At 29.0% G+C, this 15,851-nt stretch overlaps 1 protein-coding gene across 3 annotated transcripts; it reads left to right on the top strand.

Annotated features, from left to right (window-relative positions):
- Window positions 1-8,829: 8,829 nt before the first annotated feature.
- On the top strand, window positions 8,830-15,074 carry LOC129312380 (uncharacterized). Of its 3 annotated transcripts, none has more exons than XM_054954964.1 (8): window positions 8,830-8,896; window positions 9,282-9,876; window positions 10,687-10,845; window positions 11,385-11,486; window positions 11,929-12,117; window positions 12,979-13,152; window positions 13,915-14,231; window positions 14,323-15,074. In XM_054954964.1, the coding sequence occupies exons 2-8, from the start codon at window positions 9,303-9,305 to the stop codon at window positions 14,953-14,955; spliced, it is 2,148 nt and encodes a 715-aa protein (XP_054810939.1). In that variant the 5' UTR covers window positions 8,830-8,896; window positions 9,282-9,302; the 3' UTR covers window positions 14,956-15,074. The 3 variants fall into 3 exon arrangements, with proteins under 3 accessions (XP_054810939.1, XP_054810937.1, XP_054810938.1); XM_054954962.1 differs by having other exon boundaries at window positions 13,909-14,231; XM_054954963.1 differs by having other exon boundaries at window positions 8,832-8,896; window positions 9,294-9,876; window positions 13,909-14,231.
- The last annotated feature ends 777 nt before the right edge of the window (window positions 15,075-15,851 follow it).

Raw genomic sequence — 15,851 nt, 5'->3', positions numbered from 1 at the left:
TAGTCATTTAAGAAACTCGATGTGATCTTGGTTCACTGATGATATAAAGGTGAAGCTGATATCAATAGTAATGTTGATAGAATATGATCCATCGAAATAGTCAGTTTCCATGGTAATATTTTTTCCCCAAAAAATAGCGGAAAAGTATGTGTCATTTAAAAGGCACATGAAGAAATTTCTGTGCGTTTTTTCAATATTTAAGAGAGGGCTTCCATGTATTTTTTATCATATAGAAGGACGTGTAATTATGAAAAAATTATTCAAGAATTATTTTTTATGATTTGCATTTTAGTTTTAAAAGGAGTATTTGTAAAATATTAAAAATAAAAGAAAATGTCTATACTAATTGAACAAAAGTCAAAAGATAGCCGGTAGTGTTTGAATTGATAGATTTAAATTGAGATTTAAAATTCATGTATTTAAAATTCTTTGTTTGATATTGTACGCAAAGAAAGAAAAGAGACAAGTTGAAATTCAAAACAAAAAATGAAAGATTAATTAAGAATGACAAACTTCCATCTATTCTTCATTCGACGAGGGATAATAATAATACATGAGAGAAGAGATGAGAGTAACGGAGAAAACGATAATAAAAATGTGAAGAGAATAAAGAATTGCAGTGTTGAAATTTTAAATAACTAAAATATAGAGGAAAACATATTGATGTTGTTTACTTAATATTTTATCTTTCAGTGAGAAAATTCGCAAATCAATTATAAATTTGTGGCAAAAGATTTTGTGACCATCCATCGTTGCAGGTGAAGAATGATTATGATTCCTAAATTGTCAAAAGTTCTATATATGAAAAAATAATAATAATGCTTTATAAACTAATATCTTGGAATTTTCATGAATCTTCTTACCGTTAACGTTAATGTCCTCTTCTGTTTCCAGGAAAATTGAAAGATGTTGAGAGGAGGTTCTCGACATTATTTTCGACATATCTTCATCGGAAGCACGCCGAAGAAGTTCATTCACCATCTGGAGATACCATGTTTGCATCTCCTTCATTTTTCTAATCTTAATAGAACCATATCCCTGCTGGGAATCATAACCATAGTCAGTGAAAAAAAAATTTTCCCAAAAAATTGTTATTCCAAAAGATCTTATCGCTATATGTGTGTGTGTGTGTGTGTGTGTGTGTGTGTGTGTGTGTGTGTAATTAAAATAAAATATGTTTAAATAGAGCAGCATGCCATGATCACTAATGAAGACGAGCCCAATATTACAAAAAAAAAAGTCCTTTTTTATAATTTTCAAGATCATTTTTTTATAATTTTTTGATTAACTAATGGTTAAATTTAATATTTTTTTAATAGTAAGGTAATATTACACTATTTTTAAAAATTAAAAAAATATTATATAAAAAATGAGTTTAGAATTTGTGACACTCCTAGACCTATAGTTTAGGGGTGATTTTCCATTTAGCCCATTAAGTAATTACTTAAATAAATTTAGTTTTATTATTTATTTTGCATATTTCGTTAAGATTAGTTTGAGTACACCAAGAATAAAATATTTTAACAGTTTCTGTCGCACCCATCCACACAGAAATAATAAAATTATAAACTTGTTCTATGTTCTTAATATTTTTTAAAAATAATCTATTAAATGTATGACTTCACTTTAAATATTTTTAAATTGTTAAAATATTATATAATTATAAACGAATCTTATGATATATTTTTTCGGATTACAAGAACACATACACATGCGTAAAAAAATTGAGTGGGTGCAATATAATATACTTCCTCCATTTCAAATTATAAAAAAATTTGAGATAAAATTATGTATATCAATAAAACACAATAATGGCACTTTAAAACCTTATTTTTTTCAAAAAAATTATAAATTTTTAAAAATGTGCCTATACACTTAATCATCATGCTATAATATCATTTCAATTATTTCTCACTTGAAGGATAATATTGAAAAAGTATTATTAATAAAAAAAAATTTTCAAATTGTTTTATATTTTAGAAAAAAACAACAAAATTTTTCTAAAATTATTTTATAATTTAAGATAAAGAGAGTATATAAATATAGCGATAGGGGTGGTGGTAGATATAGAGTTTACAAGTTGGCTCTTGCATGCACGTTGACATGGCGCCACCTGCTACAATAAATAATATTAATGAGGGGTGGATCACGGCTTGCAGGACCCAAATTATAGCCGGTGGAAGTTTATCGTCCGATCCCCATCATCGCTGTCAATCTTGTCACGGCTTGAAAGTAAAGAGTAACTGGCACAGGTACAAACTACTTCACATATTCTTATAAACTTCAAAATAAAAATTCATTCCATTTTAAAAATAAATAATCAAAATATATGAAAATTCTAACATTTCTAATACTAATTGTCATAGTAAAGTTTCAATGTATTTGTAGAAATTTTGACAAAAACTTCATTGTAAATAAAATCTCTCGTAAATTTTACAACACAAAAATTTTATAGATTATAATATCAATCAAGAGCATAGCTTCTTCCAGTTAGCAAATAGTATAAAATCAGAATAAAGTTTAACAACAATCTATGTGGAGCATCTGACTTTTCCTCTAAATTTAAAATACTTGAGTCTTAAAATATTTACACAAAAAGGTAACAATACCAAGAAAAATTTCCACCAAATATAACTGTATTGTCTTTTAAAGGTCAATGATAGGATCAGTGTCAGCTAATGAATTTGAGACTAAAATAAATTTTTTAGTGGATAGCATTTCCAAAATAGAATTTTAAAGAATTAAAGTAATAAACTTAAATAATAATGCAAACTAACTGAAAAGATGATAAATCAACATAATAATGCATAAGTCTTTAAATCATGATCATAACTATAAAATGAAAGTGAATTGGAAGCACTTTATTCTATCATGCTTAAAAAAAAAAATTTCCTCATGCATAAATCAAAATAATATACTTACTAACCAAAACCATTGAAATTTCAAAAATACATATTAATCAAAATTTAAAATTGTGAGAACTCAACAGAACAGGTAAGAAACATGGACACACAGTTCACGAGAGTAAATAACCAAACATGACTTATGCCACAAAGACAAACATGAACACACAATCCATGAGGGTAAGTAATCAAACACAACTGAAGCCATGAAACAAACATAGACACACAGTCCACAAGGGCAATACTAACCAAACACAACTCAAGGCCACAAAATCAAATACAGATATAAAGCCCACAAATAACAAACATGAGAACAAAGCCCACGAAACAAACTAGCTGGTTATTAACCACAGTGTGCTATGGCATAACGAAACTGCCATTAACAGTAGTGTTTTGTTTAGAGTCTTCTAAAAATCATGTTTCGAACATGCGAGAGAAAAATAATTACTTTTGAAATACAGTTTATATTTTCAATACCCAACTCGTATGAATCATCTCAAATTTTAATTTAATACTTGTCAAAAATAAGATTTCACCAATAATGTACAAGCTTACATTAATTGAATAACTAAAAATTTTCAGAGTTTAATAAACAAAAATAATTTCATAAATCTTTGAATTATATTTCTTGAGGAAATAAATGCACATATCATCATCTAATATTTCATAATTTCCAAACTAATGTAATTCATAATAGTAAAATATTTCAATAAAAGTTTATTAAAAATAAAAATAAATTAAAGGGGATGATATTTACTTACATGTCAAAGCTCCAAATTTCCAAAATATTCTGTTTTCAATTTCTACCTAAATCCATTTCTTCCACACACCATATAAAGATATAATAAATGAAGTTTTAATAGATTTTCAATTTTTAACACAATTCCAAATTAATCATTATCATCTTAAAATTAAAACCAAATTTATAATTTAAAGTTAGTCCAAGCATTATCATTTATTCTTATGACTTCCTCCATAAAGCTTTAGTCATGCCATTCTATTTCCTTCTTACAAGCATTTTAACAAGCATCTCATAGGTGCCAACATTTAAGTTATATATCTAAGCCATTCTCTTCCAATCTTTCCTTAATAATTTCTTTAACATAAATCAATCCAAATAAGATCTATTTAGCTTCAAAATTATAACCCATATACGTACATATATATATATATATGTATTATTATTATTATTATTATTATCAAGCTTTAAAATAGGTTTCTATCTCAAATTTGAGTCTTCTCCCCCTTACAACAGCACGGCAGCAGCAACAATAGAGGACATAAATTTTGCAACTTCAATAAACCAATCGCATACGTGCAGACTAAGAGAAAAATGAAACATGGAGATCCCTCACCTTATCAAAGCCAACGACTGAGAGAAAAAAGACAAGATATTGGAGTTTATGGCTGAACAGGGGAGAGGAAAAGCAGCACCGTCACCACGCAAAACAAAGGAAGAAGACTGATTCCACAGCACCAACACAAGCTCACAGCAACAAGCCCCCCAGTTTTGATGCATTGTGACTTCTTAACCCAGAACAACATGAACAGCGTAGCAAATGGAGAGAGCAATAGAAACAGGGAGCACGGAGAAGTGAAGAAGATGATGAAGCTCACAAATGAATTAGGGAGAGAAGGACTCAGAGCTGAACCTTCCAGCTTCGACGACTCAACTCCTGACACACCAACGGCGCAAATGTGACAGGGAAAACAATGGTGGAAAGCTTGAGTGAATCCACACCGAAGAAATAGAGGAAAAGGAACAGCAGTGAACTTGTGGTTGGCTTGAGACCTACGCCAGCGACGATGTGATGATGGAGAAAAGCGGCGGAAGGTAGCACAAACAGAAGAGACTGGAGATCAGGACACACTCTCTCTCCAAGGTTTCTGAGAAGTTGACGATGAGTAGAACAGTGAGCCAAGCAGATTTTTATTTCTCTCTCTCTCTTCTCTGTAAACCGACTCAGTTTTGTTGGAGGAGTACACGTGTACTATGTCTTAAACATATTTTATTGTATTCATTATTGTTCTAAGGGCAAAAATGGTAATTTTTTATAGGCCGAAGCAAAAGAAATAAAACTTCTCCGGAAATGGTTCAAACTTGGGACCTATTGAATAAGTGGTTTCATAACAGCCGCTAAACCAACTCTTCTCCTTACTAAACATGTTCCCAAAATTAATATAATTATTATTAAAAATATTAATTAATTTTAATTAATTAATTTTTTTATTTTTTATTTTTATTTTTGGACTATTACAAATCTGGTCCCGATGGGAGTGGTCATCTCATCCCGATCATGGCCATCTGTCCGGTCTTGGTAGAAGTCAACTGTCCGGTCTTGGTAGAAGTAGCTTGTTTTCATCAACTTCGACAATTCGATCCAATTACAATTGGCGGGTTGAGGAAGCCTTTGTAAATTTGGGTCACATTACAAAAGAAATTGAGTTGAGATTTGAAATAATAAAGATATAAAAAGGATTTTAAATTACAAAAAAAATTAAGATAGGACTTGGATTTGAATTTACATTTTTAATGATCTAAATAATGAATTTGACTCAAATTAAAATCTAAATTTAAATTCATATGTATCCAGACATAGCATTAATTTACATTTGATATAATGTCAGCTACATTCAATGCATACACTATTTTTCTATAATTTTAATTTGTTTCATATAGCTGGTCATTAATTTAAATTGTATACGTTATACCCATGACCCATCAACTTGTGATTAATTTCTCGATTGATTTAATTAAATAATGACATATTTTAAATTTTGCACAATTAAATAAATCCGTTAGGTGATCTATCATAAACAAAAAATCCATCGCGGTTGATGGCCAAAACAAAAATCATCGGTACCTTAACAATGCATTGGTATGGGTTTCGGCCAGCAACAATGAAATGGCAGCGATATGTATCGCATATACTCCAATTAAAGATAAGTATTCTTGACCAAGAAATTAAAAGCAATAGATTATTTAATAATTAATACTTGATTAGTATATTAGATCTTGTCAAGTCAGAATGTATTTTGTAGGAGCATAGCAGTCTAAAAAAAAAAATTGGCCAAAAAATCTTAACAAAATATATAGTAAATTTTGATACATCTAAAGCAATGTCCAACAAATTAAACTTTAATTTAATCATGAGAAGTTATGGAGAATTTAACAAATAAAATCAGAGCTAGATTATGTAACTTTTACTATAAAAGTTAAGTTGGTTAAATAAGACTTTCACAAATTATTTATTACCCATTTGGATCTGTTTATTATTTTTCACATGCAATTCTAAATGTTTAATTTGAAACAAACAAATTTCTACAACCAAGTCATCTTGGTGTCACATAGACGATAGCAGAAGAATAATATATTTGTAAATGTTCTGTAGTAGTTTTTTTAATAACTCGAGTAGGTACGTAGTATTTTATAAAGTATTTATTCGTTTTCTGTATTAATATTGATATGAGATACCATGAAACATGATAATTATTTGCCAACTAATATATTAGCCATATAAAATCATCTCTACACTAATAGGAGTTGAATCTAGCAGAAGGGTTGGTTTCTCATAATGTGACAAATTGAAATATAAATTTCTACTTAGAGGGGTGCCCACATTTAGTACCAGACTGTACAAAAAAAAAAAAAAAACTCATGTGCTCCAAGGTAACATTTTGATCATATATTATTACTATTTTTAAAATGACATCATCTTTTTATATTTACATTTATTTAATAGGATATTTTACTTTAAAATAAATATAAATAATTTATTTATTAAATGCATTTTTAGAAAAAAAAAAATACAGTAATTACACCTTAAAATGTTAAAAATATTTTATATTTTTAATATCTAACTTCTCAAAAAATATTTTATATTTTTTTAACGTAGAGAGTATATAAGTCATATTAATACACTAGTAAAATAAGTCTTATTTTTTATTGTAAAACACCTTGGACCATTGCTTGTTTTTTTTTTTTGACCAATAATATCCTTCTCTCCCTCATTTTTCCGGGGCAAGTTAATTTACTTGTTTCTTTTTCAAGTCATATTAAAGTAATATAAGTCTTCCTTTTGGGCTTTCAGCCCACTGTTCTAACAAAAAAGAAATACAAATCTCTTGGCCCAAAAAGAAATTAATATAAATCTCTTTCACTTGGTGCGTTGTTGGTAGGTCAAAAGAAGTGGGAAAAATAAAGCTATATGGTAGTAGGTTAATGGGCTAAATTGTATTTTTGTTAAATAAATATTTTTTTATATAATGCTTTCTAACAAAAAAAAATTAATTTTTTTATTATCATATGAAAAAAAATAGTTTTCACAAAGCTAAAAGATAGATTTAGTCTTTTAACTTTACATAATTTTATTTTAATCCTTTAATTTCATAAAGTATTTTTTTAGTCTTTTAACCTTAACACCATTAGTTTCATCACAAAATATAATAATAATAATAATAACACTTAAAACTAATAATGTTAATGTTTGAAGATTAAATAAAGGTACTTAAAGATTGTCCACCACCAAGGTTTTTATTCAATTTATGTTCCAAATTAACTTCATTGTTAGTTTTTCTTTAAAATCAATTTCCATCAATTTTTCTTATTATTTATAATAATTAGTGTAAAATTATTAGGGTAAGGCTTAGGTACTTAGCCTTATATACTTAATAAATTTTTATTCAAGAAAATTATATTTTAATGTGTTAAATAATATCAAAGAAAAAGTGTTTTTTATTGAATAAATTATAAAAAAATCATGTCGAGATTTAATTAAAAATAAGCACTTTAAGTGTATGAGAATAAATATATAGATTTTTCTTAATTAAAATATATTAAGATAATTAAGTTAATCATATACAGTTCACTTTTTTTTTTTAATCAACATATACAGTCCAGGTTATAACTATTAAACCTTAAGTCAACATTTCTACGGGTTCAAATGTCCAATGATTTTAATACATTAGGAGGGTTTAATTTTGAACCCTTGTCTCTACCCATACTTACAAGTTACGCCCATCCTATCTTTACCACGTGATCTAGCCACATGTGGCAATTAAATGTAAGATGTATTTTTTAATACCTTTGAATTTTATAATATGTTTTAATAGTAAGGTTCGAATGAGATATTATATATTTATCTAAATTCTATATATTTTGTGAATGTGGTAATTGTTTTCAAATTTCCTAGTCTTAGAAATATTTTGAAGCGTTTAAACATATAAATCAGAAATGATAAAAAAAAAAAAAAGATAACTATGTCCTTCCTTGTTATTGAACGGACAAATGAACAAAGTCCTTACACAAAAGCTGAAGAGATGTGTTCAATTAAAAAAAAAAAAAGAGAAGTTATATTCCTGAACTATAACATGAAAGTTATAGGCTTTCCCAAACTTAAGCGACTCCATTAGAAATTAACAGATTAAAGTCTAGGCACTAATTTCCACATCCGACAAAGTAAACTACAGGGACCAAATTAATTGTTTAATTTTCCCCATATATTTAACACACCATTGGCATGTATAATAGAAACACCGGTGACATTGGCTAGTTAATAAAGAAAGAACGCTAACAAAAGAACAAAGAACTAAAATTAAATATAAAATTTATAATAATTTTTAAAAAGAAAAATCAACTCCAATTCCTAGGTTTAATTAAAATAAAAAAATAGAAATGATAGCTCGATTCAAGGAGAAATGGTTGACCAAAAGTTTTTAAAATTATTTCTCAATTTTATAAAATTTAGGGAAAAACTTCCAAGAAGGAATTGGTCATATTGTTTTGCGTTTTGTGATGTGTTTGTTATATATTATATATAATTTAAAACGCAGCTCATGGGAAGGATGAATGATGATCTACTTATTTATTTTCTATATAATTTAATAGGCTCTCTTCACTTGTTTCTCTGTCTTCTCCACCTGGTATTTCTACTCATCCCTAGTTCTTTAAGATCTGGTTGGTGAAGTCACAATCTGATTCAGCTATTTCTTTGGTAAGGCTCTATCTTTGAGTTCTTCATCCGATCCATCTTGATCTTCTTCTTCGCATTTCTTACTAGCTTAGCTTCTTTTGGGTGTCATGGTGACATTTTGTACTCGGAATTCTTGTTTGATCTGGTCCAGTTTCCATATATTTATAGCTTTGATATATGTTTCTCATTTATATGAAATTGAAAATCAATAATCTGTGCATACATTTATATGAAGATGATGATTAGGGTTTTAATTTAATTCTGGATTGATGATCCAAAAGTCTTTTAGGCCTTGATCCATATCATATTCCCCATAAGATATGATCCACACTTAAATCTATAGCTTCATGAGTCCATGATCTTGATCCTATTTTCTGGAATAATCTTAATTAATCCATTACTGAAGCCAACTGTGTAGGAGACAACAATGAGTACGGTCGAGCTTAGTGGAGAGGAACAGAAGTTACTTGGTTTTGCCAGGAATCGCAAGTGGTCAGAAGTGCGTAAAATGTACAAGAAGAAGGAACTTCGGAGGGTCCAGTTAATAGAGACAGGAGACACCGTATTACACATGGCAGTGTCTAGTGAGGAAGTAAAGGAGGTGGAAAAGATGGTGGACATGGTTTGTGGAAGGAGAACTAATGACAGGGCTAAAAGGTCGCCGCCATTGTTAACAGTGGATGAAAATGGCGATGACAAGAAGCTTGTCCTAGGGGCCGAGAATCACAGGAAGGACACTCCTCTGCATTTAGCAGCTTCAATGGGGAATGCTAAAATGTGTAAGAAGATCGGTGAGGCAGAACCTTCCTTAATTGCCAGCCGCAACATGGCCGGCGAGACACCTCTCTTCCTTGCGGCTCTCTCCGGCAGGAAAAAAGCTTTTCTTTGGCTTCATTATCTGTACACGGAGGGCCCCGGAGTTTCTTCAACCGACTTTTCTCACTGTATAAGGGACAACGATGACACCATTCTTCACTGTGCCATTGCAGATGGGCATTTAGGTAATTAAGTCCAAATTAATGTTCCTCTTTTCTCGTACGTATATTAATGAACCGGCTAAACTACACTGGCGTCCTTTCTATTTTATTTAAATTACAGAGACCTCTTTTCTAATTTTAAAACTTATCTTGTAGTCCAATTTTAAAACTTATTTAATTTTTTATTTGTAATTATGTAAAATATTTAAAATTATTAATTTTCCCCCCATAATTTAATTGTCTACTCTCTATCTCATTTAAAGAAATTTAAATAATTAAGTATGACTTTATTTGAATAAAATTTTTTAAAATATCATATCAAAGTTATAAAATTGATAGAAAATAAAAATACATTATGTTGACTAATTTATCTCTTATTATATTAAATTCTTATTTTATTAATTTTTTATATACATGTTTGAAATATTATTTTAGTCAATTTATTAATTTAATTTTTTTTAAAATAATACATAAATTAGATTGTATAACTAAAAAAATTTAAAATATGAACTAAAAATGTACAAATATATATCCATTATTTTTTGCATAATTTAATTATTTTTAGATAACATTTATATTTAAAAAGAAGAGTATTTTGGTCAAACATATATCATTTAACTGTCAACTAACCCTTGAGTGGGTAGAAATGAAATTCTAAAAAGTAGAAGAGAGGTTTGTATTTAGTAACTGATGATTTTAAGAAAGGCTTGTATAGATTTTAAAAATAGAAAGTAAGTATCTGTAATTAAAATAAATAAAATAAAAGATGTGGTTGTATTTTTCTTGAATGAATTGCTTCAAGTACACATGATTTGCTTTGATTTGATTTCGCAGATGTGGCACTCGAAATAGTTCGCCTTTATGAGAAAGAGATGCTGTTCAGGCGCAATAATGATGGGTTGTCTCCACTCCATCTCTTAGCAACAATGCCTTCAGCTTTCGAAAGTACTGATCTCCTTGGTCGATCTTTCGTTGTTCAACTCATTTATCCTTGTAAGTGCCATTTTCCTTGTAGTGAATGCAGTGCTTGGCTTTCTAGATCAGTATATTTTTGTACTCTGGAAATTCATCCTACTTATTATTCATTTTGTTTTATATCAAGATTAAATGAGAATTTGACCCTTAAACTATAGGTTTATAAGCATTTGAAATCCTAAACTCATTTTTGTACAATATCATCTTCAATTTTTGAGAATGGTGTAATGTCGTTCTTACCGTTAACAAAAGTTAACTTTAACTATTAATTAGTGAACTAAAAAATAATAGGAAAGGATTTCAAAAATTATAGAATTTTCCTTGGTCATCTTCTGTCTTTTTTCTAGCCAGCCAACAGTCAAGGTTAATTTTTCTTAATAGTAGGGGCTATATTATACCATTTACAAAAGTTGAGAAGGAACATTGCACAAGAAACGAGTTTAGGGTTTCAAGTGCTCTTAGATCTATAATTTTAGAGGCCAAATTACCCTTTAACACTTTTATATTATGAAAATAATAATATGCGTGTGGCTTGCTTTTTTGGAATTTTCTGGAAGGGTTTTTTATTGAGAAGAAGAAGCAGGCCACGAAGAAGGAAGAAGTGGCATCACTACCTGAACCCGAACCATGGTTCAACTGCCTCGTGAATGCATTATGTGGTAAGAATGAGTTACAAGCTGGTCCCCTAGCTATTTTTTCTTTTTTATTCTTCATACTATAATAAATAGAGAAGAGAATGATGTGTATATATACCTGTGATGATTTTGTTGGAATATTTTTAAAATTAAGAGACGTGTTTTCTGAAAAGTTATGTTTTTATAAATTAAGATTTTTTTATAAAGAATTATATGTAGAGATGTTATATATAATACTAAAAAATTATTAAGAATTACATGTCTTTATAATACCTAAAGACATTTTTAAAGGTTATAAATTAAAATTAAACGAAAAAGTGTGTGGTCACCAACTCACCATCATCATTTGGTAAGAGGAAGAGTTCGTTGGAGAAAATTATTTATTTTAAAAGATATTACTCTTCGTGGAAAAGTTATTTTAAATAATAATTGATTATTATAGTAATGTTGCTTCATGAAATTACAGGCTTATTAGATTATTTTGATCATGATGATGAAGAGGATGGTGAAAGAACTTTAACCGAGTTAATCTGGGCTTTAATTCTGATGGTCTGTTTGCAAACTCTGCTGATGGTCTGTTCTTTAATTCTGATGGTGCTGGGTTTAATCTTTCTATTGCCCCTATTTATCCTCAGTCAACCACTTTCATTAGCAGGTAAGCCATGTCAACGTGAAAATATATAAGAGTTGTTAACTATATTCTTATGAGCGTCTAATTAGTAGTGAAACTATTGAATAAAAGTAATTATAGTCCTAGCTCTATTGAAATTTAAATTTAAGAAAAGAATCCTATATATATATAATATTAATATGTTAAACTCATCGGTTAAGTACAAAATTTTGAATGAACATATTTTAATATAATTACATATAATTATAAACCCACTACAGCATTTTTTGTTTTAGGCAACCGGTTTTTTTTTTTTGTCACGGTTCTAAAGTGTTATCTAATGTGAGCATAAGAAATAATTTTTATAATAAAAATTTGCAACATTTGAAAAATGTTTCTTAAAATAAAATAGGCAATAATTTTCAAGTGTTGAAATAAAATTTAGATAAATAACATAAAAATTGTTGCCAAAATAAAAACACTTTTATCGCAAAATTTCAAAATTATTTTCTATTCTAACAGGTAACCAAAAACAAATGTTGCCTATTAGTAGTCTTTTTCACAACATTTAAGAATTGTTGCTTGTTTTTTAACTAATAAATTTTTTTCATTTTTGATAATTTTTGTTTAAAATTTTATTTATTTATTTATTTTCTTAATTTTTATTAATTAAATAAATTCAAAAATTAATTTAATAATTATATAATATTTTGCATTTAATAACTAAAAGTCAATTTGGAATAATGGTTAGAGTCATTATTTCTACTCAAGGCTGGCAAGTTCTAGTTTTAGGCCAAAAAATAGTTGCCTGTATAATTGTAGGCAACGGTTTTGTACCTTGCAATGGTTTTGGCAGCTGCCACGTATAAAAAATGTTGCACTAACCATTTTTAAATATTAATCTAGGATTCCTAGTGAAATGGTTCTTTGAGATACCAAAAATGAAGGAGAAGCATACATGGTCTCTTCAAATAATAGAACAAATTCTGCAGCATGCTTGCATTGATGATATGTTAGAAATGAAACCGAAAAGCCCCTCTGAGACGGCTTCATCTTCCTCCAACATAAAAGAGGTCAACGGTAAAAGTTCATGAAAACTCCAAGCTTTTAGTTCATAAAGCATTATTAATTATATATATACATATATATAACTTGACCTTTTATGAAGAGTAATTAATCAATATTATTGACCTTCATTTAATGATAATATATTGAGTAAATTACATCAATATCTCCTAATTTTTGTTGATATTATATATACTTTCTTTAAAAAATTAGAAAAAATATTCTTGAATTTTTCTGTTAAATTACACAAACTTTATTTCTATTTTCAAAATACATGCAAGCCTATTTTAAAATATAAATCGAATGCACATATTTTTCATGATTTTTTGAAATTATGTGGACCTTCCTTCTACTTTGTAATTCAATTTTGGGAAAATGCAATTATTAGTCCCCATAATTTTAACATATTTTAGTTTTAGTCCCTGTAGTTTTTTTTTTAGTGTTTTTAGTTCTTATAAGACTAAAAATATTAAAAAGACTGAAACTATAGGAACCTAAGAATTAAACGCCACCTAATCTTGTTGAAATTATAAGGACCAAAAATTTTAAAAAAAACTACAATGATTAAAAGCAAAACCGAGATGAAATTATAAGAACAGATGATTGTGCTTTCCCTTCAATCTTTATGTTAATGAAAACTCTTTAGAAATATTAATTCAATTAATTGTATACATGTAGTGAGAATTGAGCTAGATTGCATGAATTTTCTTATTTCAAATTGCAATAATATTATCTAATTTTTTTGATTTGGACTGTGAATGATTTGGATAGAACCAGGGTCTAGAATAGTTGAGACACCCTTAGTGATTGCTGTAAAGAATGGTGTGGTGGAAATGGTGGACAAGATTCTGGAAAAATTTCCGTTGATGGTTAAAGATGTGAATGATGATGAGAAGAAGAACATAGTTCTACTAGCAGCAGAAAAGAGGCAGACCAAGGTATATCAATTTTTGTGTGAAAATGAAAACCTTGACAAAAGTTCATTTAAACAAGTGGATGAAAACGAAAACACAGCATTGCACTTGGCAGCCAAGCTTGGGGTCAACCTAAATTGGCAAACATCTACCATGATTGAGGAATTCAAGTGGTTTGAGGTGCGTTTATATTTTCTATTAACATACTCATCACTTTGAACATATCATGTTAAAATAAAAATGGTGCGTACATATATAAATGGTGATGCAGTTTGTGAAAAAATCAATGCCTTTTGATTTTTGGGAGAGGCACAACAATGATGGGAAAACCGCCGAAGAAATCTTTCAAGACAGTTTCAAAGAACAAATGAAAAGTGACAGAGAGTGGTTAAATCAAACCTCACAAGCATGTTCTGTGGTGTCCACCTTGATTGCCTCGATGGCCTTTACCAATGTGGCAGGCAATTTCGACAACAAGGGAAACTCAAATATCCTTATGAACAAGTTTGGACTCAAACCTTTTCCAAACCCATCACTTGTCACCCTCACCTTCTCCCTCCTTTCGACCATCTTCTTCCTAGCCATACTTGCTTCTCGTTCTCAATCTGTAACATTTTGGAGATACGTTCCTTTCAAGCTTTGCTTTGGTATGCTCTTCATGTTTGGATCCATCGTTTCTTTGTGGATATCTCTCATGATCCATGACCACTCTTTAACAACATACGCAATTCTTGGCTCGCCAATCGCCATCCTCGTCTTTTTCTCACTACCCATGTTCATTGGTCCTATGATGAAGTCTATGTTTACCAAGGTTCCTGCACCAAACCACAGGACCACAAGCGCCATCCGATATCGAAGGACCAGGAAAAAGGAAAAAGGAACAGATTCGGACCCCCAAAATTAATGAGCGCATGTATTCTTATTCAAACAACACAATCTCATCGCTTTCATTTTAAAAGCTTGTGAGTATGTAATTTGATAGTTTCATTTCCCTTTTGTTTGCATATATGTGTGTAATAAACAAACTATTTCATTATCATATATAGAACTGTACTTTGAATTAATGTTCGCCATCAAGTGTTACTACAAGCTCATGGGTCATCATAAGCAACAAAGTTTTCCAAAGATATTATTCTCACAAGAATTAGTGCAAACAAAAATTAAAATTTACCATTAATATTTGGATTAGGTTTAACAAAATCAAGTATGAATTTTGTGTAAAAGTAATGAAAATAAAAATGAAAAGTGTTTTAAAGCAACTAAAATTGGTTGAAACTTTGAATTCAAAAGAATGGAACAACCTAGGACGATATCTCCCCTTTTTATTTTATAAAACTTGATTTAAGTCCTCTCAACAAGATTTTTAATGAAAATAAGTGTTAGTTTAAGATTTTAATTTACTTGAAAAAGATTTCTCAAGTCAAAATCAAGTATTGTTGCTTGCTAGCATTAAAAATTCTAAATCTCATGAAAAATAATTAATGAAAACAATTTTGATGCTCTAATATTAATTTGACTATATAAAGGGTTAGTAAAATATTTCTATCTTACCAATAAAATTATCCATTTATCTTTGTAAATTTCAAGTCTAACATTATTATTTTATCTAAGTTCTATATCTAAATTAGCTTTCTCAAGCACAATATAATCCAAGTAAAAAAATAATCTAAATGATGATTAAACACATAGAAGCATTAAGTGGGGGATAAAATAAACACACACACACACATCATTAGCTATCAAAAGAGATGAATATTCAAGTTTTAATCCATACAAAGATTAGAAATAATCCTAGAACAA

Source organism: Prosopis cineraria, unplaced genomic scaffold (genome assembly GCF_029017545.1).
Source record: "Prosopis cineraria cultivar Desert tree isolate PC_DT_omini unplaced genomic scaffold, ASM2901754v1 PC6, whole genome shotgun sequence".
Taxonomy (NCBI): domain Eukaryota; kingdom Viridiplantae; phylum Streptophyta; class Magnoliopsida; order Fabales; family Fabaceae; genus Prosopis; species Prosopis cineraria.
Note: the sequence above shows the minus strand (reverse complement) of the source record. Positions and strands in the feature narration are given on the sequence as shown.

Bases quoted from the DNA above. Each gene is read 5' to 3' on its own strand.
- LOC129312380 (XM_054954962.1), top strand. From the start codon at position 9,303: ATGAGTACGGTCGAGCTTAGTGGAGAGGAACAGAAGTTACTTGGTTTT. The intron at 10,846-11,384 runs GTAAGTGCCATT...ATTTTCTGGAAG, and splicing joins TGTTCAACTCATTTATCCTT to GGTTTTTTATTGAGAAGAAG. The intron at 14,232-14,322 runs GTGCGTTTATAT...ATGGTGATGCAG, and splicing joins AGGAATTCAAGTGGTTTGAG to TTTGTGAAAAAATCAATGCC.